This window comes from Phoenix dactylifera, chromosome 2 (genome assembly GCF_051530095.1).
Source record: "Phoenix dactylifera cultivar Ajwa chromosome 2, Ajwa_hap1_PhDact_Kaust_v1.1, whole genome shotgun sequence".
Lineage (NCBI taxonomy): Eukaryota > Viridiplantae > Streptophyta > Magnoliopsida > Arecales > Arecaceae > Phoenix > Phoenix dactylifera.
In genome coordinates this window covers 56,589,081-56,609,949 of record NC_143191.1, presented here as the reverse complement: position 1 = coordinate 56,609,949, position 20,869 = coordinate 56,589,081, and the positions used below count along the sequence as shown (strand labels likewise).

General features: G+C 41.4%; 2 protein-coding genes and 1 non-coding gene across 3 annotated transcripts; 2 read left to right on the top strand and 1 right to left on the bottom strand.

The window, feature by feature from the left end:
• Positions 1-428: 428 nt before the first annotated feature.
• Positions 429-15,070, top strand: LOC103720158 (autophagy-related protein 8i-like). Its single transcript, XM_039119244.3, has 5 exons — positions 429-587; positions 706-761; positions 2,931-2,983; positions 14,596-14,714; positions 14,812-15,070. Exons 1-5 carry the CDS (start codon positions 557-559, stop codon positions 14,898-14,900), a joined length of 348 nt encoding a protein of 115 aa, XP_038975172.1. The 5' UTR covers positions 429-556; the 3' UTR covers positions 14,901-15,070.
• TRNAP-AGG (transfer RNA proline (anticodon AGG)) lies at positions 11,892-11,963 on the bottom strand. The gene has a single exon. It is a non-coding gene; the product is annotated as a tRNA-Pro (tRNA).
• Positions 15,071-16,313: 1,243 nt separating the features above from the next.
• LOC103721593 (membrane magnesium transporter-like protein) lies at positions 16,314-20,015 on the top strand. Its single transcript, XM_008811860.6, has 4 exons — positions 16,314-16,663; positions 16,784-16,836; positions 16,986-17,086; positions 19,716-20,015. The coding sequence occupies exons 1-4, from the start codon at positions 16,591-16,593 to the stop codon at positions 19,807-19,809; spliced, it is 321 nt and encodes a 106-aa protein (XP_008810082.3). The 5' UTR covers positions 16,314-16,590; the 3' UTR covers positions 19,810-20,015.
• The last annotated feature ends 854 nt before the right edge of the window (positions 20,016-20,869 follow it).

The window sequence follows — 20,869 nt, the reverse complement described above, 5'->3', positions numbered from 1 at the left end:
ATGGTGAAGTTGTTGAAAGCTGGATGCTTGTATTAGTGGATGTGCAAACTATGCACGAAGCAACAACTGCAACTTCTAATAGCTTAATAAAGCCGCATGGATGGGCAGAGAAAGGAGTTTTAAGGATGAAACCCACACGAGCTCATGGATTCCCACAGCTGAGTAGTGCTTTATCAAGTAAAACTCGACAGAATTGACAATCTTGAGAGAGATCCAAGGTGGAGGGTCGACGCTGGATCGGACGGCGGGAAAATGGTCTCTTTCCCCTTTTCTGAGTTAGTCCTACATTGCTCGTAAATTACAACAAATGCCATTCTGGGTGACCGGCTCCCTGGTAAACTGGTAACTCTAGGTGACCGTTGATGCTTATTTGGACGGTTAATGTTTTTTTAATTATTTTAATGCCCTCCGACTGAGTAACGCGGAGAATAATAGATGATGTGAGAGAGGGAGTTACGAATTTCCCCAATTCCAGGCGATAAACCGTTCCTTCAATTGCAAACCCTAACCCCACCCCTAATTCCGACCTCTCGTCTCCGATCTTCCCAAGAAGCAGATGAGGCCCTTCAAGGAAGAATTCTCCTTCGGTTCGTCATCTCCTCCCAATTATCCTTTGAATCATCTTCTTATTCTTCGCCTCTTTTGCCTTTCTTCCCTTAGTTTTCTTGGTATGCACCTATTTTTCTGATGACTTATCTGTTGCAGAGGAGCGGCTGGAGGAATCGAGAGACATTGTTGCCAAGTACCCCGATCGAGTACCGGTGTGTGACATCTAGATTTCCCCTTTTTCTTATTGGTCTTAGACCTTGCCGAATTGATGATAGAATGGGGTCGATATGCTACGGATGATATATATGTTGTTTTCTTTTAAAAAGAAAAGCGTTTCTTGCGTTTTTTTATGAGTGAAGAAGTTGACTGAGGCTAGAAAGGGGAGGTCGTGTTTCCAGAAATTGATGTTTATAGGAGTACAGATTCTTTCGTGCACTGTTGATGCGTGAAGGAAATTGGATGAATTTGGTGCTGAGGTTCTGCTAGCTATGGTTCTCTGCATCTTTGATCTGTTTGTCGAGTTGTAATCAAATATGGTTAACGTGTTCCTTTTTGTTACGTGATATAGGGATCTGAACATGGTAGATTCCAAGTTGAAGCTTTTCGTTGATTCTCATATAGAATAATTGCGGTAGCAGATTTATTATGATGCCCAAGCCTTCTTTCTTTTGAAGACATTGACATCGTTGGAAACATAGATAAACAAGGATTTTGTTGAATTATCTATTCATTGGGAGCTCACGGTTTTGTGCATGATGTGCCAAATGGTTGCATATAGTGCATGCTGGATGCACATATTCATGCATGACTTGCCCATTAAGATGCTACAATGCTCAACAACAGCTGGTACACCTGTCCAAGAGACTAAGAAATGAATGTGACATAAATTCCCTAGGACACATAGTTCACTTTTGTCGAGATAGGCTCAGTTCTTCTTTAATATTTCTTTGTTGGTCCAATAGTTACTATGTGAGCATGTCCAAGTCTTACATGAATAAGTTAGTGACTCATTTAGTATTTTGTTGTATTACCTGATCAGTGCAAAACACTTTCCTTATCTTTTATATATCATTAGGCTGTCTATACTCAATTTGTTTTGAATATTTTTGTGTCAGTAAGTAGTTCCAGTCATATGTAGTGCTAATTGTTGAAAGAATTATAATGGCATTTTAATTCTTGAAGTTGCCAACTTGTGCAAGTAATTCAATATCGCTTGGAGTTTGGGGGTTGATGCAAGGTTTGCATCTTGGCTAGGATCTCGGTTTATATCAGTGTCCAGCATCCTCCAGTATGACATGTAGAAAAGCTTGGCCCCTGTTACCGTAGCAAGTATAAACTTAAATATTAGGATGCCAGCTGATACGATAACCGATTTTTCAAATACCTTTTTTACTCCCTCAAAGTCTTAAATTGACTTTCAATAAATTTCAAAATCAATGCCTAACTATAGTTTCTAATCTCGGATTTAACATATCATCCGAGATTTTCATATCTTGGTCCTAGCATATCGGCTGAGATCTCAGAAAATATCTGTTGTTTTCAAACTTTCCCACCTTGGATACGTCTGAAGTAACTGATATCTTGGTTCATCTCATTAAAACTTATGCATCGAGATGACCAATCCCTCCTTTGGAAAAAAGAATCAAAAGAAACTTCAAGGGATGTGAGGCGTGGTGTATGAGGGACAGCACTTTTTAAGCAGTTTATGCGAAACTCAGGTTGAGACATGACGATGCAAGTTATGGAAGAAGGACACACACTATTTTCAAGAACCATGCCAAAAAAAAAAAAATTGTGGAAGGGAAATGAGTTAGGGCTGAAAATATTCAGTTTGACTGGCAAAGATCGGAAAGGATTATGGTTTTACATATGATTTGACATGGGAAGCTACTGCATGAAGAGTTCACTAAAATTTATAAGAAGCTCATGATTTTGCTAGCATGAATTGCTTTTAAAAATTTCATCTAATTCATTGCACACAATTTTAATTTACCATACCACACTAATTTTAGTCCTTGCATGATTTTTGCACTTTATAAGTTTGCTTGAATTTTGTTTGTGTTCCTAAACGGCTAAATATTTTTTTTAATGAATCATCTTACCTGGCCTTCTCCTGCTTGCACTTCCCTTGCTTGTTTTCAGTTATAACAACTATGAGCAGAACATCCAAGATAAAGACATATAATTAAGTAATATAAGGAATGTTGGCTGGAAATGGAACTTGTCAGCATGCAAACTGCATCATATGCAATTACCACCTGATATATGGCTGAATTCTTTATACATATCTCTTGATTGTAGTAGTTAGAATTTTTTTGAGATGAAAATTATTTTATGCTATTGGAACTAATTTTTACTTTTGGTAATTTATTTTTTTTAAGGTTATTGTTGAAAGATTCACAAGATGTGATCTTCCAGAGATGGAAAAGAAAAAGTAAGTAGAACTCTGAGTTTGCTTCATACCAGTTTATACTTTCTATTTAGAATTTTTGTCTTATGCATTTCTCAGATATTCTTCCAGTGTTACCTTTTGATGGACTTGAGTCCGCTCAAATCTTAAATGTTGCAAGAAAGTGTAATTACCACACCTCTCCTCAATCATTTTCTTATTTTGCCAACGACAATATGCGTAGTTTTCTTTTTGATGATAAGGCGTCGTCTCTGGCTTTGAATCGTAAAAACGACAGAAGAAAACTTTTCTATTAGTGCAGGAGGGAAATGAAAGTAGCATATCTAGTCCATTACTATAGCTTGAAGGAGGCCTTCGGCATTGATTATAGGTGATGATCAAGAAAGGACAATACCATTCTAACCTTTGTTGTTTCATAGTGATAATTTGCATTCTTAAGTCCTATTCTGTCGTGTTTGCACCCATTGCACAAGGATGTAACCCCCACAAAAGAAAAGTGGAAATGCATATTATAAATGGAAATCTCATGGCATACATGTGTTTTGGATGATGTCTGTGTATTCCTTCATTCTTCTCAATTTGTTTGCATTCTCATGTGAGTGCCTCTGTGTGCATGTGTGGGAGCTTGAATACCCCTTGATAAGTGAAATTGGAGTGATGCATGTAGGGATGTGATTGTCTTGATTCTGGTTTTGAAGGTGAACCTTTTGATTGCAGTTTAATTGGTTTCATAGGCAATATTCCTTTTTTATTCTTGAAAAAAAAGGGGAGGCAGAAGGGTTGTTAACATTAAGATCTGAATTAACAGTTGAGTGACATGAAATATCAAAGTATGTGTGGCTGGTGGTTAGGTACTTGTTTTGTGACAGTTTTTCTGAAAGAGGGTAGATAATTTATGGAGAGAGACAGGTGATGACATGTCACTTTGTCTTTTTTGTTTTTATTTGGGTGAAAGTATGACCTTTTATCTTCTCTATTGTACCCCTTAAAACAACTTTGATTCTGCTTTTCCGTTTACAGTCAATTGCTATTATTGATATGAATAAATAGTTTAGCTCCTCTGTCACTTTGTTATTGATTGTGGAATATTGGCAAGAATTACTGCTTTTGTAGGTAGGACTATTAGAACATAACCATTTTGGGAAAGAGAAGCGGACGTAGAATCTTGCTCATCAATATCTAAGATTAGTTGATGTTCGGGGTATATGTGCCTATTCATTGTTTATATAATATACCATATCTTTTTCATACAACTCGTATCTTCTTTGTGATTCTTGCCTTTGTACCTTTCAATTTCTGAAAAGCTGATCTGTACATGTATTGCTGTTGACTTCTCATTTGATATGTAGAGAAGCAACATAAGACAAATTCATCAAATTTTGATTTCAAGTTTGTTTATGAGAGTGTAAGATCCCCTTCTATTCCTGCTCCTCTTTTGTGTTATAATTGTTAAAGTCCAACCTAGAAGTTTAAGCTATTAAGTGGATGGGCCCATGAGTATTTGAGACCAACTAGAGTTCCTAATATATCCGATGCAAGGCTATTCTTCAATGCCCTTCTTTCACATGTTGAGCCCGATGGTCAGAACTAGAGGGGTGACACATGAATTAGTAGGTGGGAGTGTGGAGGCATGGTAGGAAAGAGGGATAGCTGGCTTTAAGACCATGTTAATATCCTACCCAAAATGTTGGTATTAGGTGGATGAACCCACGAGTTTTGTAGACCATCTAGAGTCCCTAATATATCCGATATCAGACTATTCAACAGTAATAACGATAGATCTATGAATAAGCAGTGCTGCCTTAGTTACTGAGGAACCAATTTCCACTTAGGTTGGAGTTTTCAGGGAAACTGAATTGGGAAATTATGTGATTCTACTGTCAAACTAGCTCCAAAACGTAAATTGGAAAGGAAGGAAATAGTTGGGAGCTAGATTCCCAACCGGTAAGTGCTGAAGAAAGGGATGTGACAACTGACAAGGAGGGGGGGGGGAGACCATTTTGGCCCCTTGCTCCTGCCAATCATCTACTCCAACCCAATGTTTTGAGGCCTAAGCCCTAGATGATAAGCGAAAGACTAAGCCGCTCATGCTATGCTGCACCAACCAATTCACACCTATTCGGGAGAGGGTTTTGCCTCGAGTAGAGCTCTCGTACGCTCTGCCGAATGAAGACACCGGTGAAGAAAAGAAGAGGCTCCCTTCGGTGGGGACCTCCAGGATTTCAAGTTCTCGTAATTGGGTTAAGGCCGATGCTGAGTTTGACATAGGCAACTCATGCGAGTCGTTCGGTGGGGCATCCGAGATCTCCTGGTGCGTAGCTACTGCTTCCGTCGAAAGAGTCCAATCGACCTCGAAGAAGAAAGAGTTATTCATTAATTAAGAAAAGTCAATCTCGTGAAATTGAGATGTTCTATCTTCCTAGTAGTGAGTTGAGCCCAGCCCAAGGGGGAAGAAAGCCTTACGAGTGCAAATCAGACTCAGAATCAACTAGGCAATCCAGCTGACATTGAAAGCGATTCGGCTTAAGCGAGTGGTATTGTATAATAATGGAACGGCTGCATTTAGGATTTTTCTCTCTTTCTCTCTTTCTCCTATGTACCCCTGACTCCATAGGGCTCCATGGAGTTAAGAAGGCGGGGCAGGAGTCAAGTGATTTGGACCCCATTCATCATCTCGTGGATCCGTTGGCAGCTCAAAAATCTTCCATTGAGATGGTTCCAACTTTCTCGAGAGAGATCAGAGAAAGGTTTTACAAGTGAGTATTACACAAAGAATTTATAAGCGGTTGAGTTTGAGGCCTCAATAGCTTAGATAGGAAAAAATATGATTTATGACTAAAAAAGGCACTCTTCAATCGCCCCCTTTCCTATTCAGCTTTGCTTGCCGCCTATTAAGAGAATAGGTCCCGGTTCAAGCGGCCCGCCTTTCATCATCTATACCAGCTGCCACACACGACCCCATTAAAACATCTAAAAGGCCTTTCTTTCAATATCATCCACCATGCACCTCTTCTTTCTTCCTCTTTTGGCGGTGAGATTCGATGATAAGGTCAGTCCTAATTGCCCCCGCCCGCCGCCCCTGCCCCTGCCCCTGCCCCCGCCCCCGCCCTTTTATATTTAATACCAGCAATCTGCTTAGCTACACGGATGCTCTCCTTCGTCTTCGCTTAGCCGAGCCGATAGTCTCATATGAACTCCACTTAATTTTCTGTAATTCATAGCGCCTAACAGAACGTAGCAGCAAGGGACAACCCACCCATACAGACAGCCTGCGGGGAGGATGGCACTACTGGCAAAGTCCGTATGGCGAAAACGCCGCAGGCGCGAAGCGTGGTAGGCCTGCGCCGGGGAGCATAGGGAGGAGAGGGAGCCCGGACGGTGGAAGAGCCAGGGGAGGCCGGGTCAGAAACAAAGGATATGGAGAAGGAGAAAACATGAATTAAAAATTGTTAATGGGCTTGACAAAATGGTGTCATACATTACATCCTTTTTATTTTTTTTCTTGTAGAGAGACGGTAGATACTAGCAAAACAGAAGTTTCTTTATCGGTACACATAAATTAGTTTCCAAGTGGTTCTGATGCAGGACAGTAGGAGAAAAGAGGAGAAAGAGAGAAGAGGAGAGGAAGAAGAGAACCAGAAGAAGAGGAAGGAGGAGGAAGAAGAAGAGAAGGGAGGAGGAAGGAGGAAGAAGAGAAGGGAGGAGGAGGAAGAAGACGACGAGGAGGCTAATTTTCATTCATCATTCATCCATCAAATCCTAAACATGAGCATGGACCCATATATATAGGGTCACAAAATAACAAATAAACCCCTACAAATAAAACAATCCCAAAAAGGCCCTAAAATGACAATATGCAAATAAACCCAAATGACAATATGCAAATAAACCCAATCAACATAAAATAAACCCAACTAAAATAAATCAATTCAAAATAAAATTAGGCTGGCTAAATTGGCTGGGACCCATTGAGCTGGTTGGATCCTATGGCGACTGGCTGACCTGGCACTGGTGTCCGCACCAACTCTCCCCGGATGGAAAGAAGTCGTCCTTGACGAAAGCGGCTCGGTAAAGCCCCCGTAGTACTCCAACAAGTCCGGATCAATTGGCGGTATCTCCTTGCGCTGGATCCAAGTGTAACCGGACTTTGGTCGTCCTCGCCGACGAACCAGAAAATGCTGGATGTCTCCATCACTGGTAAAAACTATTTGTTTGGCTAAAATAGAATCAATATACTCTTTTTGTGCTCGATGGAGGAGAAAAGTAAACGAAGATGGCATGAAATCACTAATAGGATAAACATCAGGCGCAGGAGAGTGTAGCAAAAGAGTCATCAGGGATTGCAACCAAATCTTTAATATTAAGAGTAAGGCTATGACCAAAATCAAATGGAAAGTCAATGGCATAGGCGTCAGTGCCATCCTTGTGCAACACCCTGAATGGTCCAATACTAAGAGACTGCAATTCCTTAAGATGGATCATTACGTAACCCCAAGTTTGAAAATTTTTGGTATGCCTGTGGAAATTAGTTTGCACCTTAGATTGAGCAGTACGTGCATGAATGCCCTTATGGATTTCTTGACGCAACTCATGGATGTGCTGTGTTAGTGCATGTGCAGACTCGGAAATCCTAATATGGGGTGACATGGACAAGAAATCTGAAAATTTCTTAGCCTTGTAACCATGCACTACAGTCATAGTGGACTGGTCAAACTCTCTCTCTGACTGTGCAACTGATATAGGTATAATGCGGGTGCAACTGAATGTGATTGAGGTTTGGTTCATAGACTTGCTCCTCCAAATCATCTATGTCACGTTTCTGCTCTTGCTGAGCAATAACGAGAGATTTGTTAGCACATTGGGAGGCAACGTGACCAAAACCTTGGCATTTATAGCACTGAAATTTGGAATGTGCTTTAGAAGGCTCACCAAGGATTTTCTTGCCTTTAGTGTCTCGGCTTGGGATAGGGGCAGGAGGGAGTCTAGGGGTAGAGTACCCTACAGAAGGTTTGGACCCTGAGGAATTAGGGCCCATGGAAGTGCTCCGTGTGTCCGAGCGCCTTATAAATGTGGACTTAGTGTTCCATTGGTTAAGGAGATCGTCTTGATAGTTAAGGGGTAGGTATTTTTCTGTAAGCCTTTCCTTCATTTCTGTCCAATCAATTATGGCAGGTTGACGTCTTCTAGCCAAAAGCTGTTCAGTGTTTTGCCAAAAAAGCTTAGCTTGACTAATGAGCTTCATTCTGGCAAACCGGACTTTTTTGTTGTCAGACAAATTGTACCACTCAAAGATGTGGTCCATTTCGTGTAGCCAGTCTGAAAAAATCTTTGGGTCAAGGCGACCATCAAAGGTGGGTGCCTCAACCCTAATGCTCTTAAGCACATTCTCATTATGATCACGGGGCCCTCTGGGTTCTATGTTGTATCGATAACCTCTATTGACATTAGGAAAAGGACCTTGTCCTCTATGACGAGGGAAGGTTTGAGGATAGCCTGGGAAAGAACTAGTGTCAAATTGACCTTGTCGGACTGACCCTAGATAGTCTAGGGTTTCATCTTCGATCTCTGGGCCTCCAAATGAGAGACACGACCTTCTTTGGATCCCATAATCCTCTGAAGGTTAGCCCCAGCTGAGGTTAGTCTGGCATGGGCCTGAGTGGACACTGTGGTTAAGTTTTCGACTGCCTTTATTAGGGTGTTGATGCAGTCATCCATGGTCAGCTGGGACTCGAACTGGGAGACAACACGACCACAATGAAGGTGCATATACCGAGGGTGCTAAATAATGCTTGGCCCCCTAATGCTAAGACAGTGGTGATTCCTAGGCAGACCTAATGCAAGAAAATGATATTTAAAATGCAACGTATATGCTTAATATAATTGGAAGCTAACTCTAGCAATTGAAATCAGCGTAAAATTACGTAATAAATCCAGACAAGTAGTTGCAGTCAGATACTACTAGTTTCAGTGTGTTATAGGGCTGCACAGAGCCTCAAAGACTCCCAAAGATTAGGTAGCCCTACAATTAATAACAAAAATAGGCCACTACTAGGGTTTTGGTGTTGTCTGGAGTGAGTGTGTTAATTTTTTTTTCAGAAAACAGTATCAATAGAGCACTTAAGAGTTAATTGATACTAAATTTAGATAAGCAAATAGAATTTTCAGTAAGGAAAGAAACCTGACCTGGGTTAGGGCGACGACCAAAAGCACGGCGTAGCAAGTACACTTGTCAAAGGGCTCCAATTAGATATGTGCGTAGCAACTCATCGGGCCTGCTGTGAAAATGGGCCTGTCGAGCCCGAAAAATAAAGAGGAACGGCCTGTGGTGTGGGTGGGCCCGGATGGGTTAAACTGTTTGGGCTCGGGCCTATGAAATAAAGAAGGTGGGGCCAAATGGGCCTGTGGGTCTTCGGGCTTGTTGGGCCCGAAAGGAAGGACAGGTGGGATGGTGCATTGAGTCAGCCTGTGAAGGAAGAAAGAGAGGGAAGAGGGGGGAATGAGCCAGATGTGGTGTGGAGAGGGTTTTACTGATGAAACCCTTGAGTGAACATGGAGAGGAAGGGAGGAGCGATCGAGGAAGAGGAAGGAGGGCGGGCGGCGACGTGGAGTTTCCGAGGGAGGAAGGAAGCGGAAGGGGGTTTGGGGGGGGGGGAAGCAATGGGGGAGGCGGCAGCTGTTGGGCCCGAAGGAGTGGGAGGAAAAAGAAGGCGGTGGTGGCGGGTGCAGCGGAAGGGGGCGGATCGGCGAGGAGTGGCGGACTTGGCAGTGGCCGGGGAACGATGAGGCGAGGCGGCGGCAGTGGTCCTGTGGCGACGGTGGCGAGGGCGGTCGCGGCAAGGCAGATCGGCGTGGGCAAAGGCGGAGGCGGGAGCAGCGGGGACGGCGACGGTGAGGGCGGACGACGCTGCGGGTGGTCGCGGAGGGGAGACCACCAAGGGAGGAAGACGAAACAGGTTTTTTTTCCTTTTTCTTTTCTTTTCTTTTCTTTTTCTAGTGGGTTTGGATCATACCCGTTAATGTTCATCGTCTCCTTCGTGGGTGGTTGGAGGCGGTTGCTCCGGCTTTCGCGGCGACGTGTCACGTGGAGCACGGCGACGCCCGGGTGAGGAAAATGCCAGTGGCGACGGAGGGAAGTGGCCTCCTCTCCTCAAATCTGGACGACGGGAGGCAGCAACGGGGTTTTCCTTTTTTTTTTCCACTTAGACAGGAAGACTCGGGGGGGGGGGGGGGGGCACCTCCCAGCTGGAAGGGAGAGCGGCGGCATGGCGAAGAGTCGGCAGATGCCGGCGGTGTGGCGGGGTTGAGGGACGGTGGCGGCGGTGGGTGCGGGCGCGGCGACGTGGAAGGGCCAACCAACGAAGGAGCTGTTCCCCTTTTTCTGGTGTGAGATCCGAGAGAGAGGGAGGAGGCAGCAGAAGGGTTTTTCCGTAGCCTAACCCACAACAGCCCAGAAAAGAAGAGGGTTTTGGCAACAAAGGTAAAATTGGGTGCTCTGATACCAAAGTTGATGCAGGATAGTAGGAGAAAAGAGGGAGAAAGAGAGAAGAAGGAGAGGAGAGGAAGAAGAGAAGGGAGGAGGAAGAAGAAGAGAAAGGAGGAAGAAGAAGACAAAGAGGCTAATTTTCATTCATCATTCATCCATCAAATCCTAAACATGAGCATGGATCCATATATATAGGGTCACAAAATAACAAATAAACTCCTATAAATAAAAAAAATTCCAAAAAGGCCCTAAAATGACAATATGCAAATAAACCCAATCAACATAAAATAAACCCAACTAAAATAAATCAATTTAAAATAAAATCAGGCTGGCTAAATTGGCTGGGATTTACTGAGCTGGTTGGATCCTGTGGCGACCGGCTAATCTGGCACTGGTGTCCGCACCAGGTTCCCTATGGTTTCTATACATTTTCATGTGCATTTTCTTTAATATATTTTTCCTACCTCATATTCATGTTTCCCTCCTGTTTCCACATTCGGATTTTTTTTATTAACAATCTTTTCTGTTTCTCGCTTTCATATTTTCCTGCATCAATCTCCCTGACTGTAAACCATTGGGAACTGCATGATTCTTAACAATGTATATGGAGATAAGTTGGTTCTGGAAATGTGTTTATGCTTTTCCTTCTAGGGCATGAACTTTACTGGAAAACTGTAATTTTAAGCTTCTGCGTGATTTATAATATTTTTATGGTGCATATCAAGATTAGGAGTTTTTGAGTAGTCAAAAGATGACAAAATTGCCACCAAGGTGGTAGCCTAGTGGTACTGGGCAGCAATTCTAACCACAAGGTCCCAAGTTCGAATCGCTGCGGCGACGATTAAATTGTGGACCGGAGCTCACTACTTTGGCCACTGCTTGGACTTGTGGTGTAGGACCGCTCTTGAACCACTAGTAGCCGGGGTGGTGCCGGGTGTGACGTACTCACACGTTGGACTCGAGCCAGAGCTCAGAGGAGTAGCTGAGCCGGGCCCACGGGTGGGGAGGGTATGAGTAAAACCGGTCGGGGTGCCCAATACACGGCCATTTCTGCCCGCATCGAACATTCTCCTGGCGGGGCGGGGGCCCAGTGGGGGCTGCTACGCGGGGATGGGCTTGTCCCTTCCTCCCCCTATCCCTTTTTATTAGCAAAAAAAAAAAAAAATGACAAAATTAAATTGAAGTCCAGGTCAGTGGTGAGAATACTGTAATATCTAGTTTCACCACATTCTCGGCACTCAGGTGAATGAGGGCTAGGCATTTCTTAAATCATGCAAAACTTCAGCTAGCCCCTGCCAGGCCTGCAAAGCATAAATTCGTCTTTTCCATGGAATCTTAGTCCTTACTAGTCCTTATTATGGTGCTTAATGTTTTTGTGTCCCAAGAATCCTCTTTTTTTTTCTCTCTCTTTCAGTGGAGGGGAAGACAAGCTTAAAAAGATAAAAAGTTGGGGCATTCCGAGAATTGAACTCGGGACCTCTTGCACCCTAAGCGAGAATCATACCACTAGACCAAATGCCCGCTTGTACTCACAAGGGTGGTTTTAAGGCTCGGTTTGGTTGCTGAGAAAGCAAGAGAAAAATAAATGGCAAAAGTTTCATATGAGAGGCCCAACTATTTCCTTCCTTTTATAAGTGATTTTGAGAGAACAACAAAAGGCAAGTGGATCAAACTTTAATGCCAAAAAGTAAGAAAGTGGATCAGCATAATTTAACCATGCCCTAGCTAACCTGTTGTATAATTTTATAATTTTCTTAGTTCTATCATGGTATTTGATATGCTATTTTACTTGGTTTGGGTTCAGATCTGTAATTTGAACTACCAGTAACCAGTAAACCTAGTTTGGTTGGAATAGAGTCAGAAGGAGTGGGTACGTTTTGTGATTTTGGGAATTGTGCATTGTCTCTGTTTTATATGTTAGTTAGTTGGTTTTCGTTCAGATCTGTAAATTGAAATTTGTTATCGACCAGTTAACCAGTAAACCCAGTTTATTTGGGATAGAATTAGAAAGATGTATGTCCTGTGAATTTGGGAATTGTACATGTCGCTGCTTTATATAAGGCTTGTGTTCACGTTACTGCTTCATATTACTATTTAAGCATTTCCTTTCTGTATAGGCCGTTATCACAACAATAATGAGCCAAACTAGTATTTGCAGCGCATCCCCCACTTAAGTAGCAATGCATTACGAGAAGATCTCCCAAATCTCAGCAAATACAGCCTTTTTGATCATTTCTTGACATGTACCTGCAGTAGCAGTCAAGTAGTGTCCTTTGTTATCACCTGTCTCAGAGCTTCCACTCTTGGGGGGCTATGCCCTTGCCAACTGCACTCAATGAAAGATTCAAGACCTCCATTCTATTTATTTGCTTATCTAAATTTGCTGGTGTGCATGCTGTCCCAGCTTCTTAGATTTTGTTAAATCTGATTATTATCTCACACCTTGAAGGCCATATTTCTTCTTTGACAATTTGCTCAAACTCCTCTTAACATTCTCCATTGATTTTTGGGATTTTTTCCAAATGGCCTCCACTATATGTTCTTGCCTATCGGACTGGATTTAGCTTGGAAGCATGGCGAACTGCCTGGTTCGGGGCATACGGAGTTGTACCGGTGGCGGACTAGAATAGTTCCGGCTACCAAAACGAGAAACCGGCGACAGAGGGGGAGAGGGAGAAGGAAAGAAAGGAAGAGAGAGAGAGAGAGAGAGAGAGAGAGGAAGAAAGAGAGGGAGGGTGGCTGCCGGCCGACGGGGGGCCACAGAGGACTGGAGAGCTGCGCGGAGGGGCAAAGGAGGGGCTCCGCCTTCGATTCCTCTATTTCGGATAGGGGTCCTAGAGGGGACCTTTTTTTATTTTCGAACTTTTTAAGTGAAATTGGCAAACTTCTTGCCGACTTCACTTAATTTTTGGCAAGGGGTTTGCCGACTTTCCTTCAAAACTTTGAAAATAAAAAGAGGCCCTATTTGGGATCCCAATTTCAAATGAATAGAAAAATCAGAGGCGGAGCCCTTCCTTCGCCCCTCCACGTGGCTCCCTGGCCCTCCGTCGCCCTCTTCTCTCTCTCCCCCTTCCTCCCTCTCCCTCTTCGTCCCTATTTCAAACGAAATAAGGAAACCAGAGGTGGAGCTCCTCCTCCGCCCCTCCGTGTAGCTCCATGGCCCCCCACCGCCCTCCTTTTCTCTCTCTCCCTTCCTCCCTCTCCCTCTTCATCCCTCCCTCCTCTCTCTTTTCCTCTCTCCCTTTCTTCCTCTCTTCCACTCTCTCTATTGTGTCGAGATGCACTCCGCCGGTCTTCTCTCTCCCTCCCTCTCTTCCTGTTCTCTCTCTCTTTTCCTTTCTCTCATTCTCCCTCTCCCCCACCCTCTCTACTATGTTAGCATGGGCCCGGCATGGAATGGCACGGGGGCGTACCGAACCGTGCCGCCGGAAACCGGTTCGGGCCCAGATTCCAACACAGCAATCCTTACTAGAAAGCTCTTTGTTGGTTTGTTGATTTCTTAAGATATATGTTGAATTGGAAAATTTTTATTTTATACTGTTTGAAGGTGAATCTTATTGTATCGGTTCACAATTGCATGGTTATCCACCATATTAGAAAACCTGGTTCTACCAAGCAATATGACATTCTTTTTTTCGCTTTATGTGCTTTGGTTTTCTCCCAGTGAAGTCAATTTGTTTCCTTTCCGAACAAAGCCTAAATTTTAACTTGAGGGACAGTTTTCTTTATAAAAAGTTAATAGCAGTTTACATTTTTTTATTATATCTTGTCCCAAAATCCAAACCATTTTGCTCATTGAACCAACTGAGCAAGATATCTTTGGGAGAAAACTTTCTTGGATGAAACACTCTATAGACAAACTCTTGGATGATGATGAAATGCCTAGGACCTGTAATATGGAGATGTAGCTATGTGTTTACTAATTGTTTGAGACTTTGTGGAAAGATTCTACGTCATGTAATTTTTTATTGGATCAGTGAATTTATTGCATTAATATAGAGAACAAATGCTATGGCTAACCAGGAAAATAATAGACAATGCCAGCAACTTATAATAGAATTTAGACATTCACCTTCTGCTTAACCAACTCCATGCAGGAAAGCTGTTCTTCAGATAACTTAGCCTGAATGTTGCCTGTACTGTCCCGTTGCAGGTATCTGGTTCCCCGAGACATGTCAGTTGGGCAATTTATTCACATACTAAGTGGCAGACTGCATCTTAGTCCTGGGAAAGCACTCTTTGTGTTTGTTAAGAATACCTTACCTCAAACTGGTATAGTTTGATTGTCTTATTATCTTGGTTACATATTGTTAATGCATTTTGTGAGGTCGGAATTGCTTACATGTGCTTTTCAACATCTGTTTTACAGCAAGCCTCATGGACACGATGTACGAGTCTTATAAAGATGAAGATGGATTCCTTTACATTTGCTATAGTAGTGAAAAGACATTTGGATGAGCCATGACAAGGCGATGCTCAATTACCTCTGAAGCTATATATGTTGTATATAATGATAATATCTTAATAATCTCAGTAACTATAATCTCTGTTATAAATTGTATACATGTACAGAGTTCAATGTGCATTTTAATGTTTATGACATGCAATGTTATATTACTATTGGTTTAGTGCTGTCTACAAGCTAATATTTCTAGTTTGCTCTGCAATGATACAGTAAGCAGTTGCAAAGGGGGTTTGAGTTTATCAAGTATTGACAAATGAGCAAATCAGGCTTCAATGGTTTTTTTCCGCAAATTTTGATATGAGAACATCTTGTGGTTATCCCTGCTGAGATTTATTGAGGTTGCAAGGAAATATTCGCCCAAGTTTGGCTGCATAAATGTTCTCATTTGTGCTTCCTAATCTTTTATTATTAATGCTAGGTGCCGGTCGGTGTTTGCCATTTTGTAGATTTATGTCTGTGACTGCTATCTATCATGCCGACCAAGGATATCCTGTTTTAGGATGGTGGGTGATGTAATGGTGGTTAAGAAGATATTTAGGAGCTTCTGGGTAATATAAGCTCAAAGAGCTCTTCTTACAGAGCTGTGGTAACTCATTGAGAAATGAGAACACTGCCCTGTATTGATGAATGGATCTTCATTGGAAGGAAAACGTCTCTTTTGCTTTGGTTACAGATATCCGAGATTACAGGGCCACCTTTATATGGATGTATTCTCACATCTAGAGTTCTAGACCCTATTAACCAATTTCAAGTCCGATAACAAAGCTTCATGGTTCCCTGCTCAAAGACAGCCCCAAAAGTAGGGTTCAAAGGCTTCTTTGCATGCTAACCTGCGGTTCCTGCAGTTCTAGTTCTTCTACGAGTGCCCTAGGCATTTAAGTTCCAGAATTACAACAATGGAAAAGAAAACCAAGCGATGCCTCTGTCTTAGTGGATAATCTTCTATAAGTTTAATAAATAAGCTAACAGCAGTTTTGATATAATTTGAGCATGGTTAATAAGTCCAAAAGTCGACCGGTAGTACTTTGCCTAAAAGTATGGCATGGTTTCTTTGGTTTAGTTCTCGTAGTTCATAGTCCATAATTCGCCCTTTTCTTAACGAGTGGAGCTCGATCAAAATATAATGAAAAGTTGCATTATGCCGACTTATTAATTTTAATATTTATAATTTGTAACCAAGATAGAGAGGAGAAAGATAGAAAGATAAATTAAAAGTGCTTTTATATTTTGTTATTCTGTCTTGTATAAAGAGGTTTATTTATTGATGCAAAGGAGTAGGAGCATTGTATATTAAAAAAAATAAGGAAGTATGAAATATGTATATGATGGAACTTACATCTTGGCTCATTCATCTTCCCAAATTAGAAGACTTATATTGCGAATTGGTTCTATTTTGTAACCAATCTGCAATTAGCTCATGATTTAGAAGTCAGGTTATCATGTTCAGTATTTGCGTAAAGTTCAGGGTGCAGCCCAGGTTGGACAGAGTCCAATCCGAACCCATTGCGCCCAACGGCTCAGTCTCGGTCCAAACCACGGAAGGAAAAAAAAACCGATGCTCCGACCGACCGGACCGGCCTGAGGCCAAACAAAGCCCATCCGTAACGCCGTCTCTCCCCCAAATCTCTCTCTCTCTCTCTCTCTCTCTCTGTGCGAGCTACTAGATTCGAAGAGCCTGCAGAGATGGGAGTTGGATTCGTGGTCGGGGTTTTTGGCGGCCTTATTCTCGCCCACGCTGCCTATTCCACCATCCAATGTAAGTCCAACTCCTCGTTTCTCTTCCGATTCTTCTTCTGAGAGTGGATCGATACAATTAGGGTTTCACTCCATTGATTTTTGTTCTTAATCTCCTCTTTTCTATCAATTTCTGCTGCAGACAGAGGCATGCTGAAGATTGTGGAGGAGGAGTTCTCCGGTCCTCCGATGAATGTGTGGCCACCGCTCTCGCTCCCCGTTTTTCTTCAACTTTCTTGCTAAAAATCCTTTTTCCGTCTTTCAAATTCTTGGCATTTATGCGTGGTTTTGTTACATATGATGAAATTTTTGGCGTTTATGGATTCTTGGTTTGGTTTTCGAAGGTTGTGGTGGAGCTGCTTCTGGGGTTAGCTTTGTGCACGTGGGCAGGGCTAGCCGTGCCCGCGAAGTTCCTCTCCATACTCCCTGATTCGGATGAGAATAGGTATATTCCCTTATATCTTTACTTATAGATTATTGCGCTGATTTTGCGTTTGCTATTTGTTCAAAACTGGATTTTTGCTTTTGATTTATGATGTTGCCCAGCAATTACTTGTTTTCAGCAACCACTAATGCATAATTGTTACAGATTTGATATTGTTTCTCTGATAAAATAATTATAAGATTCATCAAGGGGCAGAATCCCAGTATGCTTTGATGGTCTTGTGCTTGAGTCCATGTTGTTTCTCAATTCTTATCAACTCTGGATGTTGGAGTGGGAATATTGTTTCCTATAATCTGTGGCTAATGGATAATGGATAGCAGTTAGATTTATATAAATCCTAAGCAATAATAAGTTTTAAGTGAGCGGATGACCAAGAATTTCTGTATCTGTAGTTGCACCTCTTAGCCCTGTGAAACACAAAAGCCTCAAGTTGATTTATGTTTGAAGTGGGATGGGTTGGATCTGGTGTGTTTTTGGCATGTTGCTTGGTGTCTTAAATTCCAGCCTGAACATCCATCTCATTTTCGCTAAATATTCTAAATAGCTAATGACATGCATGCCTAGGCACTCAATTGTCATAAGGCACTGGATGGAGATGCCAGCATCTATTATATTGGGAACTCTTCACTTTGGACTCCACCTCAATTTTGGACTCCACTTTTTTAATATTTTTCCGGATAGAGGGCCCACCGTCCCACTACACACTCTCTTGAGTACCAGGATTCCTTTCTCAGCAAAACTTGTATTTTGTTTCACATTACTGACAGCGGCTTTCTCTCAATATTTCTGACTCTTTTAAAGTCATATGCATGTGCATGTCCACAATAATAGTGTATATAACAGAAACTACTGTGAAAGGCTCTGGAAAATTCTGCAAGTTGCAGATTGCAAAGAGACATTTTGATGAAAACAGGCCATGAAAAAAAGTTGATGGAAGGAAGTTCCAATGGAAACTTAAATAATAATTTATAACTTCTATTCATCTTCAATGTAGGAAAGAGGTGACCAGTGCACATTATTGTATTGGGCTTTTCCTCACAAAACATGGCCTTATAGTATGATAGATTACTTAGACCTTGTGGCATTGTCATTCATATGTGGCTTGATGGGAAAAAGAAAAAGTAGTTCCATTAGAAAAGGTGAGCAAACAGAAAAACAAAGTGGAAGTAAGCTGTTGAACAACATTCAATGAGCAGTTGGAGGAGCAGGGAGGTCTAGCTTTCTTGATGGGTTACTGAAGAGGGTTGCTTAGGGTGAGATTAGGGGCTACGATATTGTGCTTGTAGGGAAAAGTCCACATCTCTCCTTTCCTGACATGCTTATGTATACTTACATGTAATGTAATAGATTCTTAAGTTATGCAATAGCTTGGAATTAAGCAACACAGAAACAAAATACTTTGGTTTAGAAAAGAAAACAGGGTACAGTATGAGCCAGAGCCTTATCGCAAAATCCACTCTCTAATATTTTCATTGAAGTTAAAAATCCACTCTCTAATATTTTTATGGAAGTCATTTACAAAATTGAGGATTTCTGTTCTTGATTATGCTGTGTAACTAATAAAGCTGATCATTAAAGGGCTCTAAATTGTTAAGTTCATATTGAAAATTACTAATGCTAAAGTATTTTGAGTTGGTCTAATCACAAAACAAAAGATGGGCTTTAAATATGCTTAGGCTCAATAATTTTTTATTCCTTTTCCTTCATGGGCTTTTATTTACACAAATGTTTGAGAAAAAAATGATGTTTCCACTACAAACTTGTGATCTCAAGTGATTCAAATATTTTTAATTGATTGCTTCCTAAAAGTTCTCCCTTTTTAGCACCTGCATTAAGAAGCCTATTCAGATGCACTAGCTAGAAAAATGCATGAGAAAGGGTGAATGCATAACTGTTGGTAGGAACCTCCAGTTAAATGTAAAAATGCCTAAATGACGATGACCCACATTCATTATCTCTGGAGTATCTTAGTCAACTTCGACACTGCATCCATGAATTCAGCGTTAACATCCATCTTTCTTTTCTTTACTCTTGATCAACGGGTTGTGCAATTATTAAATGAGGAGTGCTGCAGTGACGCAGAAGTCTCACACAGAAAAGTTACATAGCTGATGTGTACCACAGAAACCTTGTAAAAATAAAGTTACGCTGCTGATGCGGCACTTTTTTATTTCTCGTCAATAACAGCTACCTGCACCTGTCACTTGTCAGGTTCTGGCTGTCAGTGACACGTTCAAATAACAGAGCTATACATCATTTGAAGTAACTTCTTTGTAAGAGATTTTTTGTTTTGTTACAATAACACTGTTATTAAGAATTTGATAATTGATGGGGCTTAGTGAAGTCAGTTTTGATAAAAATTAGACTTTTCTGTTAGCCTTTATAGAAAGGTAATACAGTGAACCTGCGATAAGTTCTATGTTAGGGCTAAATAGCCAATCGTAGGTGAATTTATTTAGTTATCCCCCCTCTCCCTCTCTCATGAGGGCTAAATAGCCAATTGCAGGTGAATTTATTTATTTTTCTCACATCACACACATATACAGATCACGCTTATGCTGACATAAGACAGATATAGCAAACACGCATCATGGTTTTCATCCTGATGTCATTCTATATCGAAATGCAGGATTGTTTACTTACCAGCCAACCTGGACTTCATGATATTCAATCACCGCGGCAAAATATTACCAACCAATACAGAATTGAAGTTCAAGATGTAGCATTTTCAGTAATCTTGAAGATCTTGGATTTCTTCCAAAACCTAGTTGAGGGACAATATCCGAGTTTAGGGCTTACATGTCATTCAACAAGTATTTAGCCTGTTTTGTTTTATTTTGATTCTCAGAGACCAAAACAACTGTTCTTTTGAGACACAGAGCTTGCATTACATGTTTGAAATAGCAGTTATGCGTCCAATTGGTTATCAGTGATGATATTTATTGATAATATTTATGCAGCCTACAACTCTTGGAAAGTAGACAGTAATTAACAATTTTTACCCAAAAGCAGGGTGATGATAAATGTTAGTATTATCCGAATCTACATTTTTGTCTCTGAGATCTCTGATACTCTTGGGCTGGAATGTATCAACATGTCGTAATATGATTCCAAGTCATGGGTTCAACATTATTAGTTCTAGCGACAGCTTGATCTAGTGAAACTTGAGTAATGAAAGGAGAGATGGAATCAGGTAAAGCCAAAAAAAAAAGGGATTCATTGGATCATGTTACAAGCATTAAACTAAGAAAATAAACAAGGTGAGGCATTGAATTATAGATGCACAACATGAACTAAAATAGAGTTGGCACGGTGCTAAAAATGGATTTAAGTTTTATGTATAAACTTGGGAACAGGTAAATAATTAACCACCCACTTAAGAGCCTCCTTGTGGGCGAACAGCCTTAACGCACGGTGGCAGGCGATGGTCAACTTGCTGTGGAGGGGGAGCAGTAGCAGCTTTGTTGATTAGAAAGATATTAGAGACTATATTCTTCTTCTTTGAGAGTCTAACTCTTACTAAGCTGTTTGCTGGAAGCCACTGATTCTGATCAGCGCTTTCGATATCTCGTAACGAAGGAAAACATACTTATAAGGAAAAGAGGGAATTAGAAGTATATTGATTGATCCCCAATAATTGGATTTTTTTTTGTGCATAAATACTCTATGTTTAGTTCCATCCATAAATCTATTTCCTTCCCCTTGAGTTTCAATATTGATAGGAATTTTACTTCTTGCTGTTCATATTATGGTATACCAAGTTTGACATGGATCAGTTTTTTT